General features: G+C 39.2%; 2 protein-coding genes across 2 annotated transcripts; both read left to right on the top strand.

The window, feature by feature from the left end:
* The first annotated feature begins 6,865 nt into the window (after nt 1–6,865).
* LOC132285763 (VQ motif-containing protein 29-like) lies at nt 6,866–8,092 on the top strand. Its single transcript, XM_059787974.1, has one exon. It carries the CDS (start codon nt 6,941–6,943, stop codon nt 7,508–7,510), a length of 570 nt encoding a protein of 189 aa, XP_059643957.1. The 5' UTR covers nt 6,866–6,940; the 3' UTR covers nt 7,511–8,092.
* Nucleotides 8,093–9,205: 1,113 nt separating this feature from the next.
* LOC132282045 (uncharacterized) lies at nt 9,206–10,606 on the top strand. The gene has a single exon (XM_059783676.1). The coding sequence runs from the start codon at nt 9,206–9,208 to the stop codon at nt 10,604–10,606; it is 1,401 nt and encodes a 466-aa protein (XP_059639659.1).
* Nucleotides 10,607–16,825: the final 6,219 nt, after the last annotated feature.

The following is a 16,825-nucleotide window of genomic DNA, read 5'->3' as shown; positions in this document are numbered from 1 at the left end:
AAAGAAGTGGACAATTAATATGGGACTGAGGTAGTATAAGATAGGAAGGAAACAAGGAGGGTAATTGTCCAAAATTGAGGGAAGACGAGAGAGAAAAAAAAAGGATTATAACTAACAAATATACAATTTACATTTTTAACCTTCCCAAAAGTTTGTTTATTAAGTCTACTGCATTAATGAAGATATATTAGTATAAATAATTGAGGAAGGGAATGTGTTTCCTTCAGTAATCGATTGTATTACTTGTATACACATGATCTGTAGCCAGTTTCTAACATCTCCCTATATAAAATATACACCTATTCTAACCTGGCTATAAAGTTTCTTATCCCCGTAGAGGAACTATATCTAACATGCTTTATTTATACCAAGTTCTGATTTTAGTTTTTAGGCCATTAGTTATTTCTAAAAGAGTCCACAATCCTTCTGTCCTTCAAAAGTTTTAATGAATGTAACAAATTCAACTGAAATGGTCATTCCCTGAAGTGAACTCACCCAATTAGTCCTTCCAAAATCAAATGGTGCGCAGACGAATTCTTATACAAGTATCTCACACTAGGATGGCAAAATAGTGTAATACCCCTAATTTTAAAAGGGTAATTTCAAAATTTATTTAATTGTTTTAATTACATTTTTAGTTGATTATTTGTTTAATTGAATTAATTGTTTAATTTAAAATGTGTGCTTAAATGGTGTATTTCAATTAATTGTTGTATGAATATTGTTTGTTTAAATGCTACCTGATGATATGTAAATGTGTTAATTGCTGTGTTTATTTGTATTTAAATGTTTATTTGTATTTTATTTTAAAGGATGGATATGGATAGTAGCAATGGACCAACCATTTGGGTCCCATGAACTACTTGAATAGGAGGTTTAATGTGTATGGATATTTACCCATGAATAGTTGTATTTATATATTTATGGGAATATATATGTATAATGATAGTTTTATTATTATTATTGCTATTATTATTTGTAGTATTAATAATAATAATATTATTAGTATTTTTATGGATAGTTAGAATTATATATATATTATAATAAAATATATTATATATATATGTAATAGACTTGGTATATTTATATTTTCTTATTTTTCTTTTTCTTCATTTTAATTAAGGTAATTTGGATTGGGAATATGATTTTATATTTTATAAGTTGGATTGGGAATAGGATTTTATAGTTATCTATATATATGTGTATTGGGGGTTTGTAAAATGGTTAGAAAACTATATTCATGTACAGAATATTAGAGAGAGAAAAATGAAGGTTTTGGCAAAGAAGAAGGTTAAAACAAGGAAGAAGAAGACTTATGTTTTCAATCTGAAAATCATAAGGCAAGTTCTTTTCTAACTCTTCTCATTTGATTCGTGTTCTATACATATCTAGATTAATTCCATGATTATTAAATTGAATTAATCAACCCAAATACATGTTAAAAATCAGATTTATAAAGCATGATTGTGTGTTAATGGGTTTGTGTAATTTTTGTATAGATTTTTCATGTTTTGATGAATTGATGCATGAACTGTGTTCTATGATGTTAAAAATATGTTTATATGATGTATAATTACTATTGGGACATTCTGGGACGTTGATGTAAAGCTGTGGATCTCCAATAGTGGAGGTTTAAAGGGTGTTGCTCGTTTGGAACGGAGAAGAAGAAGAGGAACAACCGCGGAGATTTGACCTACCAGTATAGGGGTTTCGGTGAACCGAAGAAGGGCTATCGGCTGACTGGTAGTAGGGTTTTGGTTAACCGATATGTCCAAATTGGCAGACCGGATAGGGGTTTTGGTCAACCGACTTGGATTGGGAATGGATGTTTAGGATTTTTGAGATATTAAACTGTTGGTTGTTTAATTGCGGTTTAGATCTATTTTAAATATGTTAAAAATTGTTAAAATAGGTTCATGGAGTATTTGTAATGCATGATAAATATTAATATGCTAAGAGATTGAATAATATGGAATTTAAATGAATTTACATGTTGTTAATGGAGAATTTAATTGTTTAAATTAATCTAGCAATTGTAAGGATGTGTATATGATTTTAATCATGTGTTGTTAGAATAATATAATCATGTATATAAATGATTTTGATCATACTTTATTTTGGACTGTTTTGGATGTATAACTATTTGTATTACATCAATTATGGATTTTTATGGATTTATGAACCATTGCTAGGATATAGGGGCATATTATGGATGGATTAATTAAAAGAAGTTAAGTCCTACCTATTTCATGTCAAGCCACAGAATCAATTGGGTGACATGCCGTTGAAATAATATGGTTGGATAGTTTCTTTTTATTGAATAGGATAGACATTATATATGTATAAATATATGTCATAATATGAGTTTGAGTATTAGGATCATAGTTAGGGTGCGTATATTGCTTAGGATGAATAACTGGATACAATTGATAAATATGTGCCCTGGTAGATCTAGGTACTCATGCCCACTTTATGTGTGATTTGCATGTTACCTACTATTCAGGTTGAGGCAAACCTATAATTCAGTGAACGTCCTATAATGTGTATCTATATATATATGGGCTATTTAGTTATTATTGATTTAACTATGATTTATACGTGTATTGGGTTTCTGTTTGGGATGTAATAGATTAGAACTTGTTTATGAGCCTGACCATCCATTATTTTACAGGTGTTTGTCAGTTCTAGACTTAGAGATTGTTTATATTGAGCAGAGACTGTCTATTTACTCTTCTGATTTTTACATAGGAGTTTTAGTTATATTTTGGCTTTCTAGGGATCTACACAGTATGGATTCCCAAGTTGTATTACTGGAGGATTAATTGTATCAGAATAATTAGTTAATAAAAATTTATTCTCGTTTTTAAATATTAGATTATCATTTTAGTTTTCATTTCATCATTTTTATCAATTCTTATTTATCATTTTGCATTTTGTGTTCGTTTATTGCCAATTTGTTTTTGATATCCCCGTGCTTTCTGGTGTGGGCCTGACCAACCTACACGTGAAAATTCGGGGGTATCACAAATAGCCCGTCTTACCTGCCTATTTAAGATTGTTTTAGAGGCTCGTTTAACGGTCATGGGTGGTATGGGTGAATGTCATCGAGCCCAAGCTACATACCTCGTTTATAATGTACAAATACTAGTACATATTTATCTATATATCTTATGTTATATACAAAACTACCCTAATTATTGGAAGGATGTTGATGCGTTTGGTGTGCAGGAATGGAATACCCATTCTAACCATTCTTTTGTTTGGTGTGCAATTTAAAGTGGGAATGACCATTTTATTTGAATGAAAATTCATTCCACAACTAAACTTATGGAATGGTCATTCCATTCCCAAGTAAATTTTATTTTTTTAAAAATCAACTTCCTAAAAAAATCATCATATTCCAAGTCCAAAAATCACCATTACCTTCTACTACAACCACCTCTGCTTTTCACCACCACCACCACCACCAACTTCCACCACTACCACTTCCTTCCACCGCCACCACCACCGCTGACTTTCACCACTGCCGCCACGGTACCACTTTTCACCACTGACATCGCCTTCATTTGCTGCAACCACCACCATCGCCACCGCTATCGTCTTTCATCATCACCATCACTACTACCGCCATCGTCTTTCACTATAGCCACCATCTTTCACCACTACTATCTTTCGACACCGGCACCGCCTTTCTCCACTGCCACTACCTTCCACCATCGTTTTTCACCATTGCTACCACCTTCCACTGCTACCACCTTACCACCTTCTATCACCACCACCGCCTTCCACCGCCACTTCCTTCACCGCCACCGCCTTCAACCGTCGCTATTAACACCACTACCTCCTTCCATCACCACCGCCGCTACCACCTTCCACCATTTTCACCACTGCCGCCTTCCAACACCACCACTGTTTTCCACCTCCACCACCATTGTCACCGCCACTACCACCTTCCACCATTTTCACCACTACCGCCTTCCAACACCACCACTGTTTTCCACCTCCACCACCATTGTCACCGCCACTACCACCATTTATTTTTTAAAAATTATAGAAAATATCATTTTGTTAATTTAATTTATTTGTTACTAAGAGGGATGTTTTGGAGAACTCGATCAATTTAAAATTTATTCCATTCTAAATTTTAAATTAGTCCAAGCAAATACCAGAATGATTATTATTATTTCATTCCTACACATTTCATATTTACAACTAAACAATAAAATGAGAATGGCCATTCCTTTCCATTCCCACTTACATACCATTTAATTTCTGCACACTAAACGCATTAGTTTTTACGGGTATAATTATGTAAATTTTGAAAATTTTTATTTGGTTTATATTCTTAAACACAAGTTTTAAAATTTTGAGTGAAATATTAGGGAAAAAAAGAAGAGGGATTTAAATCGGGATGGGACGAGAAAACTTAAACTAGAGTAAGAGCTGACATAAAAAATTTAATTGTTATTTGATAATTTTTCAACATTTAATTCTAAACTAATTAAGCGTTTGTCTAATTAATTAATTGCGTTTGATAATGAAATTTGAATATCAATTAAAAATTAAATTGACAATAATTTCACTTATCATGCACAAAATTAAAAATAAATAAAATTTTCTTTTTTTGGATTCCATATTTATAAAATTTTAACACCGTCCCTATTGAAATTACAGAAAAATCACACTATTGCCCTTACTTAATTGGTTTGATTTATTTATTTTGTTGTTAAAAATCGCCTATTTTACATAATTTTTTGGGTTCGTCCCAGAGGGGCGGCTTGATTAATGGGGCCTTTATGTATATAGATATTCAGTTTGTACTTTGTATATATGATTTATAAAAACTCTAATGTTGCGTTTGGTGTGCATGAATGGAATGGAATGCCCATTCTAACTATTCCTTTGTTTGGTATGCAATTTAAAGTGGGAATGGCCATTCCATTGGAATGAAAATCCATTCATTAGAATGAAAACCCATTCTACAACTAAACCTATGGAATGACCATTCCATTCCCAAGTATTTTTATTTATTTATTTTTGTACAAATAAACTTCCCAAAAAACCCTCATGTTCCAAGTCTAAAACCACCATTACCTTCTACCCCAACCACCTCTGCCTTTCACCGTCACCACCATTACCACCCTTCCACCACCACCACAACCATCGATTTTCACTATCGCCCACCGCTTTCCACCACTACCACCGCCGCCGCCTTTCACCACCCCCACCTTCCACCACTACCACCGTTATTGCATTTCACCACCGCCACCACTTTCCACTACCATCGATATCGCTTTCCACCATCGCCACCACCTTTCACCATATATAGTCATCACTTTCCATCGCCACTGCCACCACCGCCTTCCTTCACCACCTTTCACCACCACCACTGCTGCCGCCTTCCACTACTGCCACCTCCACTGCCTTCCACCACTACCACCACAGTCACTTCCATTTGCTTCCACCACCACCACCACCACATTACTGCCATCGCCTTCCACTACCACATTACTGCCATCGCCTTCTACCAATACCACTACCTACACCAAAATTGCTGTCCTCCTCCACAACCATCGTCACCACCATCCACCACTACCACAATTTATTTTTTAAAAATTACTATTAGAAAATGTCATCTTGTTAATTTAATTTATTTGTTATTATGAGGGATATTTCGGAGAATTTAATTTGAAATTTATTCCATTCTAAATTTTAAATTGGTCCAATCAAACACTAGAATGGTTATTATCGTTCCATTTCTACACATTTCATATTTACAATCAAATAATAGAATGAGAATGATCATTACATTCCATTTCCATTTTCTTTCCATTCCTACTCATTAAACACAACATAAGTGTGCGTTTGGTTGCACAGAATTAGAGTATTGAAATTGGAATTGAAAAAAAATTTGGTTCAATTTTCTTAATTGTTTTTCTCAAATTCTACAAATTACAATTTCAATGCTCCAAGTCCATATAGTCGAACGCACCCTAAGTTTCCTGCCTATATTTATTTTTTCTTCTCCTCAAAATTCTACAACCTCCTAAGTGTGAAAAAGTGTCTTCTCTATTTCCTCCCCTCGCTCAAACTCTCTCATAATCTTTCTTTCACATGAGAAATTATTGAGTACTATTCCAGATATTGACAATGAATTAATATTTTCTTTCATAAAAAAAAAAGAATGTTGATTGGCTAGGCATATTAAAGTCGGGACACTTGTATGAAGAATTAATGCATACAGCCTAAGCAGGAAGAAGACAATGGCGTCCAGCAAGTAGTTTGAAACTGATTCAGTAACCATAATATAACACCAATAATACAAGCTTATAACAAAAAAATTAAGATGCTGACCAAATATGGTGCAACCTGTAACGTACTATCATTGTCACAGATTAGGATTGTACTCTATTCATTTCTCAAATATACAATTTTCTGGGTCCCATGCACGTGTACGTCATATGGACTAAATTGGACACCGCCCATTAGGTGGCGGCTAGTCTCCCCCCCGCCCAGTTGAGCCTCGTCCATTTTGATTGCCACTGTCATGGCGACTCTCTCTCTCTATATGTATATACTATAAATATATATATGTACCTCTTTAGCAACTAGCAACTAATGGAAGGAAAAAAATCAACGAAAGTGAGTAATTGTTTTAGAGACAATAATGGAGTACTGAATTGTTTAAACCCTAAAAATATGGTCAAAACTTCCAGCGTCAGCAAAGCTATAGCCGACGCTCGCGACAAAATCAATACTTGAATTTCTGCTACTGCCCTCCCTCTCTCTCTCTTGGTCGTTGCCCACTTCGACCATCCACTCTCTCTCTACATCTAACAATCTATATATATATGCATCACTAAACACACATATTCAACCCTACACTTCACAAAAAAAAAAAGAAAAAAGAAAAAAGACTTGAAATTTATATACTACTACCATGGAACCATATTCATATACTTCTTCTTCTTCATCATCATCCACCTACTTACATAAACAAGAAAAGAAATTCAAGCCACCATCTTCTTTTCAATCCTCACTCCACTCGGTTCGGAAGCAACCCGCCAAGATGTCTAAGAAACCCATTGCGCCACTCCCGCCAACACCACCTAGAGTCTACAAGGTTGAGCCCGTTAACTTCAGGGAAGTGGTGCAGGAGCTCACCGGTGCACCCGAGTTCCAATCCCGGCGTCTTCAAAATCTGGCACCTCCACCACTCAGCCTTAATTCTACAACAACGAACACATTAGTGTCAGATATTGCTGTGGCTGATAATAATTCATTTTCCAATCAAACACCTTTGTCGGCCACATTTCGTGAATTGATGACTGAAAGTCTGGAGACTCTGGACACCAAGCCCCAGCCACGGAGTACTTTATGGGATAATAATTCACTGGGTTTACTGAGTCCTCTCGGATTCAACTTGTCGCCCTTGTCTCATGCATGGTGTTACTTCCCACTTCTGAGTCCTGGAACAATGTCCATTTTGGAGCAAAGCACAGTTCCATAAATCTTCTACTATTCAACGTGATATTAATGTTTACTGTTTCTACTACTATTTTCTCTTGGATATTACTGGTTCTCGAGCTCAACACTCTAACCGAGAAGGCTAGTCCGAGAGATTTTTCCCTTGGATGCATTATCCTTCCCGGTTAGAGTTTGTTATAGTTTTCGATCATCCTATGCCTCTCATGGATGTTGCCAGAAAAGAGGCAAATTTTTTTTTTTTTTTTTTTCTTTTCTTTTCTCATATTTTATGTATTTTGGGTAAGTATTAGATCATGTACTCTTAGCTCCACTGCTTCTCGGGGATGAAGCAAACGTACATTAGAAGCACAATTTAGTACTTATGTTTCTTTGTCATATGGTGATTGTATTGTAATGATGGTCAGTGACTTCTGCTGGGCATTAGATAGCATTTAAAAAAAAGAAAAGAAAAAAGTTAAAAAATCTATTCCATTTTCAGTCCTGTTATGTGTTGTATGTACGAATATCTAAAAATATGGTGGAATTATAATTGTTCATTCTTATTTTATCAATTAATAGAGCATAATTACACACACAAACACACACTTGTAGTGTGTTAAGTGTGTGAAGCAACAGATGTAGCTTGTACCGCCTTTGGCTTATTTTATCCTCGTAGGACCTCTTATAAATGCTTATTTTGCTTCTTTTATACGTTTGCTTACCCGTTCAACTAAAAAAAATACTCCGTATATAGCTTAGACAGCAGACAGGATATGGGTTGACCTTAAACATTTCTGCCACCATATTCATGAATCAGTAAAATGTCGCCATTGATCTGCAGTGGATTGGGCCGGAACCTCATAATGCACCACCACTACTAGAAAGCATATGGTAAAACATTAAACTGCATAATTGGCTGCAAAGGCTGATCAAAACAGGTTTAAGGGTTAAAAGGAAAATGATAAAAGATGGTATTATTATCAATTGATGTGTTCATAATTAATTTGAACAATTTGAGAGGAGAGAGATGTGAGATATAAATTTGTAATTTGGTAAATTTCGTTATCAAAATAAGTCCGGTTAAGTTATAAATTTTGGGTTTGATTTTTAAGACTCAAGAACAGAAGTGAAATTGAAGATTGATAGCGTCCGCATGTAGATACACTTGTGATGATAAGAATTACGCATTAGTAAGTGACGACTGTGTGAGGACATATGTATGGTTTTCAGGTTTAGGCATTTAGGAATTTTTTTTTAAGTACTGATGATTATAATTTAATTACCCGTGGATAGGGGAAGATCGTTAAAGTAACGCGCTATCTCATAAAATTGAGATAGGCTCTACAGACTAAGATAAGGACTACAACTAAGATAAGGGTTACAGATTACGATAAGAATTGCAAAATACGATAAGGATTAGGCCAACAGATTATGATAAGGATTAAGGACGACGTGGACGCTACGTAACATCCTGACCCAAGTCCTATAAATAGGGAGGGCTAATCGACGTTTGGAGGTAGGCAAAAAACCCTAACTCAATATCTTGATTTATCCAGAGAGATTATCATTCACACTGACTTGTTCATCGGAGCCTACTCCACCGGTAACACACCGGTGTTTGTAGGATCACTTTTTCTTCTCTTTATTCAGGAAGTCAGATCAGATCCGGGTTGCGCAGAATCCATCTTCAACAGTTGGCGCCGTCTGTGGGAACTTATTTTTGTTCTCTAAACAAAGCATGGTTCTATTGCAATCTGGTCTGGCTGCTGGCGAGGGCGAAGGGTTGCAGGCTTCTGATGCAGGGACTTCAACGGGGCAACCCCCAGTCGTCCCAAATGATCAGGAACGCGTCGCAGCGTTGGAACAACTGGTGAACCAGTTAGTCCAACAAAATGCGATGATTCTGCAACGCTTAGCCGCCCCCAACGAGGAGAGAAACAGTGAAGTACCCAACAATGACTCCCGTAGGGTTAACAACGATGTTGAGCTTAGTCAAATAGGGGGTCAACAGAGGAGCCATCACCATCAGTCCCTTGAACGGAATACCACCAGGCTCCGTGGAGATACTTCTAGTTATGTTGGAGACAAGACTGAGGACGCCACTCAGTTCGATATAGAGTTGCAGGATCTGAAAGCCAAGGTTGACGATGTCATGCAAGCGATGAAAGGGAAGGGCCAGGCTGCAGTGAACGATATGGTACAAAAGACTAACCTAGCTTTTAGCCCAGCTGTTATGAGTTGTCCTCTACCTAGCAAATTCAAGATGCCAACTCTTAAGAGCTTTGATGGGACGCGGGACCCTCTCGACCATTTGGAGACTTACAAAGCTCTTATGTATTTGCAAGCCGTACTGGACGAGATTATGTGCAGGGCTTTCCCTACCACACTCAAGGGTTGGGCTCGTCTCTGGTTCAATAAATTAAAGCCAGGCTCCATTGAAAACTTTGAAGAGTTGAGCAAACAATTCATAGGACACTTCATCGCTGGGCAGAAGCACAGGAGACCAGCAATACATTTACTTAATGTGAAGCAGCAGAAGGGAGAGTCCCTTCGTGATTACATAAGTCGTTTTAATACTGAAATGCTGCAAGTTGAAGAGGTGGACGACAAGGTTGCCCTCACAGCCTTTATGGGAGGACTACAGACTTCTAAGTTCCTATTTTCCTTATTAAAGGAAGCCCCTACAAGCATGACAGAGTTGATGGTTAGAGCGTGGAAGCACATGAACGCTGACGATGCTATGAATGCACGAAAAAACAAAGATGGTGAAGATAAGATGTCGGATAAGAAGAGGCCAGCACCTAGCTCTAGGGAGGAAAGGGAATTGAAGTACAAGAAATTCTCAAACAACCAAGCTGACAGATTGTTTCGCCGCCTAGCGAGCCCAAGCAGGTATAATAACTATACCCCCCTAAATACATCTGTAGAGCAAGTCTTTCTACAGATTCAAGATGACGCATCATTGAAATGGCCACCAAAGCTAAAAGCTGATCCAACAAAGAGGTCTCGAGATAAATACTGTAGGTTTCACCGGGACCATGGACATAACACAGAGGATTGTTTCGACCTCAAAAACCAGATTGAGAACCTTGTTCGTAAAGGTCATTTACGCAAATTCACAACTAGAAATGGAAAATGAGGCTCCAACCCAGCCCAGGAGGGCCGAGATGATCGCCCTCCTCAACACCAACCAATGGGTGAGATCAAAGTTATATCGAGTGGCTTCGCTGGTGGTGGTGAGACGAGTTCAGCTCGGAAGGCTCATGCTAGGAGAATTCGGAGTTTTTCAGAGGTGAATGAAGTTGGAATGACAAGTCCTCCAACTAAATTACCTTGAGTTGAGGAGCCGGTCATAGCCTTTTCTGAAGAAGATGACAAGGGAATTCACCAGCCCCATGATGACCCTCTGGTAGTTTCCATGGTCGTTGCTAATTTCACTGTTCGACGAATACTAATAGACAGTGGTAGCTCGGCTGACATACTATTTCTTAGGGCGTACGAGAAATTAAAAATTGGCTGAGAGAAGCTCCGACCCATGAAGTCACCACTGGTGGGATTTTTAGGCGACAAAGTATATCCACTGGGGGCAGTTACCCTTCCAGTTACTGTAGGAGCCAATCCAAAGCAGGTCACTGTAATGGTGGACTTTGTAGTGGTGGACTGCCCATCATCATATGATATTATCCTGGGGAGAACGACATTGAATGCTATGAAAGCAATCACGTCCACTTACCATCTCCTGATGCGTTTCCCAACTGAATATGGTATGGGAGAGATAAGAGGGGACCAAACAATGGCTCGCGAATGTTATGTCGCTTCTCTCAGAAAAATAAAATCGCAAGAGGCATTTATGATTGAAGGGCTGGAAGGGAAAGATAGACCAGACTTTCATAGAGCGGAACCTACAGAGGAGCTAGAAGAGGTCATCCTTGGTGAGCCCAAGAAAAAAGTGAGTATAGGGTCTTTACTCCCCTCAGGTATCAAAGATGAACTTACTCAATTCCTCAGGAAGAATCAAGACGTATTTGCATGGGTACATGAAGACATGCCGGGTATAGACCCCACTATCATGGAGCACCGTCTAAATGTAAATCCTGACTTCAAACCTGTCAGACAAAAGAGGACGACTTTTGCTCCAGAAAGGAATCAGGCTATATCAGAAGAGGTGGAAAAGCTCTTAAAAGCCGACTTTATTCAAGAGGTGTACTACCCCGACTGGCTGGCAAATGTGGTCCTAGTGAAGAAGGCAAATAGAAAATGGAGGCTATGTGTGGATTTCACCGACCTTAACAAAGCTTGCCCGAAGGACAGCTTTCCTCTCCCAAGAATCGATATGCTCATTGAGGGAACGGCTGGACACGAACTATTAAGTTTCATGGATGCATATTCTGGATACAACCAGATATCTATGTACACCTCAGATAGAGAAAAAACGGCCTTCATCACTGATAGAGGTTTGTACTGTTACAAAGTAATGCCGTTTGGGCTCAAGAACGCTGGTGCAACATACCAGAGGCTAGTGAATGCAATGTTTAAGCATCAAATTGGTAGAAACATGGAGGTATATGTTGATGACATGTTGGTGAAAAGCTTAAAAGCTGAAGACCATTTGACTGACCTGCAGGAGACCTTCGAGGTACTTAGGAGTCATAAAATGAAACTCAACCCCAGCAAGTATGCCTTTGGGGTTTCCTCAGGAAAGTTCTTGGGATATATGGTAAGCAGAAGAGGAATTGAGGCCAATCCAGAGAAGATCCGAGCAGTCATTGACATGAGATCGCCAAGATCAACCAAGGATCCACAACGACTAACAGGGAAGATTGCTGCCTTGAGTAGGCTAATCTCTCGGTCAACTGACAGGTGTCTACCTTTCTTTCGTGTGCTAAGGAAGGCTTTTGAATGGACCCCAGAATGTGAGCAGGCATTCAAAGAACTAAAGCAATACCTTAGTTCTCCCCCACTACTGTCTCGAACCATACCGGGAGAGGAACTATACATATACCTTGCAGTCTCCACGACAGCTGTCAGTTCAGCTCTGATACGAGAAGAACAAGGGGTCCAAAGGCCAGTATACTTCGTGAGCAAAGCACTTAGGGGTACGGAGGAAAGATATCCAAGGATGGAACAGTTGGCCTTTGCTTTAATTGTGTCCGCCAGGAAACTGAGACCATACTTTCAAGTGCATACGATAGTGGTCCTAACAGATCAACCCCTTCGACAGGTCCTACATAAGCCAGAAAGCTCTGGTCGACTGATGAAGTGGTCAGTAGAGTTAGGGGAGTTCGACATTCAGTATAAGCCAAGAACAGCAGTAAAGGCTCAGGTGTTAGCTGATTTCTTAGCTGAGTTTACCCCTCCAGAAGAGGAGAAACAACCCCAATTTTTGACAGAACCAAGTTTAATTGAGCAGATGGGCCCAGAAGTAGTCTGGGACTTGTTCGTGGATGGGTCATCTACTGCTCAGGCTAGCAGAGCCGGGCTTGTTCTTGTCTCCTCAGAGGGAGAAAATATACAGTACGCACTTCGGTTTGGTTTCAAAGCAACCAACAACGAAGCAGAGTACGAAGCCTTGATAGTAGGATTAAAAGTGGCAAATGCCCTAGGGGTTGAGCAATTAAAGGTGCATACCGACTCCCAGCTGGTCGCTGGACAAGTTCAAGCGGAATATGAGGCACGAGACGAAAAGATGAAGAGTTATCTACAAAAGGTGAAGGAATTAAAGAATCACTTCCAAAAATTCTCAATTCATCAAATACCACGAGAAGAGAATGGGAAAGCAGACGCTTTAGCCCGGCTAGCTAATGTATTAGAACCTGAGATCAATAAGAATATACCACTGGAATATTTGGATGAACCATCTATATCTCAGAAGAGACAAATTGAAGTGCAACAGTCAACAAGCGATATTGAGTGTGGAATAGGCAGATCCTATCATCAGATATATCAAGGATGGGGTGCTACCAACAGACCGAGCAGAAGCTCGAAAGGTCAAGATGCGAGCAGCTAGGTATACGCTTATCAAAGGGGTCCTCTACAAGAGAAGCTTCTCCATGCCGTATTTACGATGCGTTTCTAGCGAGGAAGCTGACTACATTTTGAGGGAGATCCACCTAGGAGTTTGTGGAAACCATGTTGGGGGTAGGTCACTTGCAAACAAGGCCATTCGACAAGGATACTATTGGCCCACCATGCAGAAAGATGCACTTGACTTCGTTAAAAAGTGCGACAAGTGTCAACGATTTGCCAACATCCCGAGACAACCGTCAGAGGAGATGACTCCTATGTCAGGACCATGGCCATTTGCTCAATGGGGAATGGACTTGATTGGCCCTCTCGTCAAAGGCAAAGGGCAGACTAAGTATGCCATTGTTATAGTTGATTACTTCACTAAATGGGTAGAAGCTAAGCCTCTGGCCAAGATCACAGAGAACAATATAAGGAAGTTCGTATGGAAATCAATAGTTTGCAGATTTGGGATTCCTAGAGTGATTGTCACAGACAATGCAAAACAGTTCGATAACTCTGACTTAAAAAATTTTTGTTCTGAGCTCGGGATTCAAATTCATTTCTCATTGCCAGGACATCCCCAGGCGAATGGACAGGCCGAAGTCACTAACAGAACAATCCTTCAGATGATCAAGACTCGACTTGATGCTGCAAAGGGACTGTGGCCTGAGCAGCTGCCGAGTATACTGTGGGCTTACCATACTACTGCAAGGACTCCCACAGGGGAAACCCCTTTTCTTTTAGCGTTTGGAAGTGAGGCAGTAGTACCTGTAGAGATTGGCCTAACAAGCTTTAGGACGGAGCACTACGAGCCCAAGCAGAATGAAAGGGAGTTGGAAGTAAGCTTGGACCTAATCGAAGAAAGGAGATACCGAGCCCAGATTAGGATGGCTACCTATTAACAGAAGGTTTCCAAGTATTACAATGCTCGGGTCAAGCCTAGGAGGTTCTCAGTAGGAGATTTAGTACTCCGCAAAGTTACTCAGGCAACTAAAGATTCAACCATAGGGAAACTAGGTCCCAAATGGGAAGGGCCTTACAAAGTTACGCGATGTCAGCGACCAGGAACATACTGGTTGGAGGACTTAAAGGGAAAGCCACTGCCTCACCCATGGAATGTTGAGCATCTAACGAAATATTATCAGTAAACAATTTCAGTTTAGTCTCAATTTATTATTTATTTTTGCTAATACTTCTAGTTGCAATAATTACTTCATTCTCTACGAATGAATGTCTTCAATAGCCTTGTTATCAACTTTGGCTTTAATAAAGTATTCCCTACTTGGATCAGTTATTTCAAATAATTCATTATCATTTTGATATGTTAAGATATTCATGTTAAATGGGTGAGCTGGGTGAAGCTCATAATAATCTACTTCCCTTGTTAAAGGGTGAGCTAAGTGAAGCTCATAGCAATCTACTTCCCTTATTAAAGGGTGAGCTGGGTGAAGCTCATAGCAATCTACTTCCCTTGTTAAAGGGTGAGCTGGGTGAAGCTCATAGCAATCTACTTCCCTTGTTAAAGGGTGAGCTGGGTTAACCTCATAACAATCTACTTCCCTTGTTAAAGGGTGAGCTGAGTGAAGCTCATAGTAATCTACTTCCCTTGTTAAAGGGGGAGCTGAGTGAAGCTCGTATACATCTACTTACCTCATTACATAGACGAGCTGAGTAAAACTCGTCTTAATCTACTTTCCTTATCAAAGGGATGAGTCGACCAAAGATGTCAATAAAATAACATAATGCGGCAGTCGCAATGGCAAAACATAACTGTCCTTCCTACTTATCAACCCTACAAATATAAATGGAAACTGATTGTAAAGAAAGAGAAGTTTCAAGCACAAAGAGAAACATGGGAGCAAATAAATGAATGGCTACACATCTATCCTATTTGAAATCACTCGCTTCATCTAGTTGAATGACAGAGAAGTCTTGGTTTGCAAATTCAAAAGCAGTACGATTCCGAAAATCTTCGAAGCCGTCAAAGTAGGCCTTCGACATAATCTCCTTGAAGGTGGGTGAGGCTTTAAACTCACCCACTGCATTGGCTCTTTCCACCATTAGTTTCTGGGACATCTCCTTGTTGAGTTTTTGCACATAGGATGCATGACAAGTCGTTCTGTTTCTAACTTAGCACGCATTGCTTGTAGAGCGACCTCATGTTTATCACGTTCCACTTATAAATTGGCTTGGTGTTGGGAGCGAGTAGAAGCCAACATATTGGTGTAATGCTCTCCTCCTTTTACAGCTAGACACGACAAGTAATACGCGTGTGTATTCACCTGTACGCACGTGGGAATAAAAAGTTACAATGAAGAGGAAAAGAAAAGCTAAATAAAAACAGAGGATGGTGCGAGAGTTAACCCGTGCGAGATCATGCATGAGTCAGTCTACAATCTTAGTTGGAGGGCGTGAATTCAGATACATCATATCCTCCTTCGACAAAGACTCGCTTATCTTCTTAAAAGCAAGTTGAGCATTGCCTAGAACAGATGCTGCTGAAGAGTAGGGATCTGAGGGGAATACCGCTGCTTCAGTAAGGAGTGGCATAGTCCCATCCACAAGCTGATGAGGGAATTGCGAGTCGGATTCATGTGGAGAAACAACTGAAACAGGTAAGACCCTTTGTGTTGTAATAGTAGGCTTTTTTTTTTTTTTCTCTTGGCGGGGAAAGTAGGTGGGAAGTCACTTGAGCCTTCTTTGAACTGAGCTAGAAGCCTCTTATTAAGTTTTCGGGATATAATTACAGAGGACTTGCCAACTGGCTGAGGACCAATCCCATGGGTAAACAAAGTTTGAGGTGTCACGAGTGAAGACCATTCCCTCACTGGGTAGTTAAAGGCTTCCTTTATTCGTTGGAGATCATCAGATGAAACGGTAATCTCTTTAACGCCTGAAAGAACAACAACTTTGTTAATAACTCAAACAAAATTTACTTTGAGTTTTAAAACATAAAAGGGTATCATTATGGACAACTCACCGGTGGAATTCTAATTACACCACGCATGAGGAATGGAAGTCCCTATTCGTAGGAAAGCACTTTCTTCAGGAAAGAACTCCCAGCCATCACCAGAAACGAAAAAGAAACTGTTTTTCCATGGTTTGTGCTTAAGGGGAATTCCAGAGATAAGAATTCTGTCCCGTGGGGAGAAGTACAGCCAGTCACCCCTTTTGGGAATGTAGCAATGAAGAAACTCTTGGATAGTGAGCAAGGTATTACAACAAGCTCGCCACAGAACTAAACAACCCATCATTGTTTTCCAGGCATTCGGGGAGAGTTGAGTCGGAGCAAGATTAAGGTGACGCAACAGTTCCCTAATAAAAAGAGGGATTGGAAAACGCAATCCGGCAA

The sequence above is a fragment of the Cornus florida genome, unplaced genomic scaffold (assembly GCF_030987335.1).
Source record: "Cornus florida cultivar Cherokee Brave unplaced genomic scaffold, ASM3098733v1 CherokeeBrave_3.0.0_Hap2_Chr11, whole genome shotgun sequence".
NCBI lineage: Eukaryota > Viridiplantae > Streptophyta > Magnoliopsida > Cornales > Cornaceae > Cornus > Cornus florida.
This window is presented reverse-complemented; position numbering and strand designations above follow the sequence as displayed.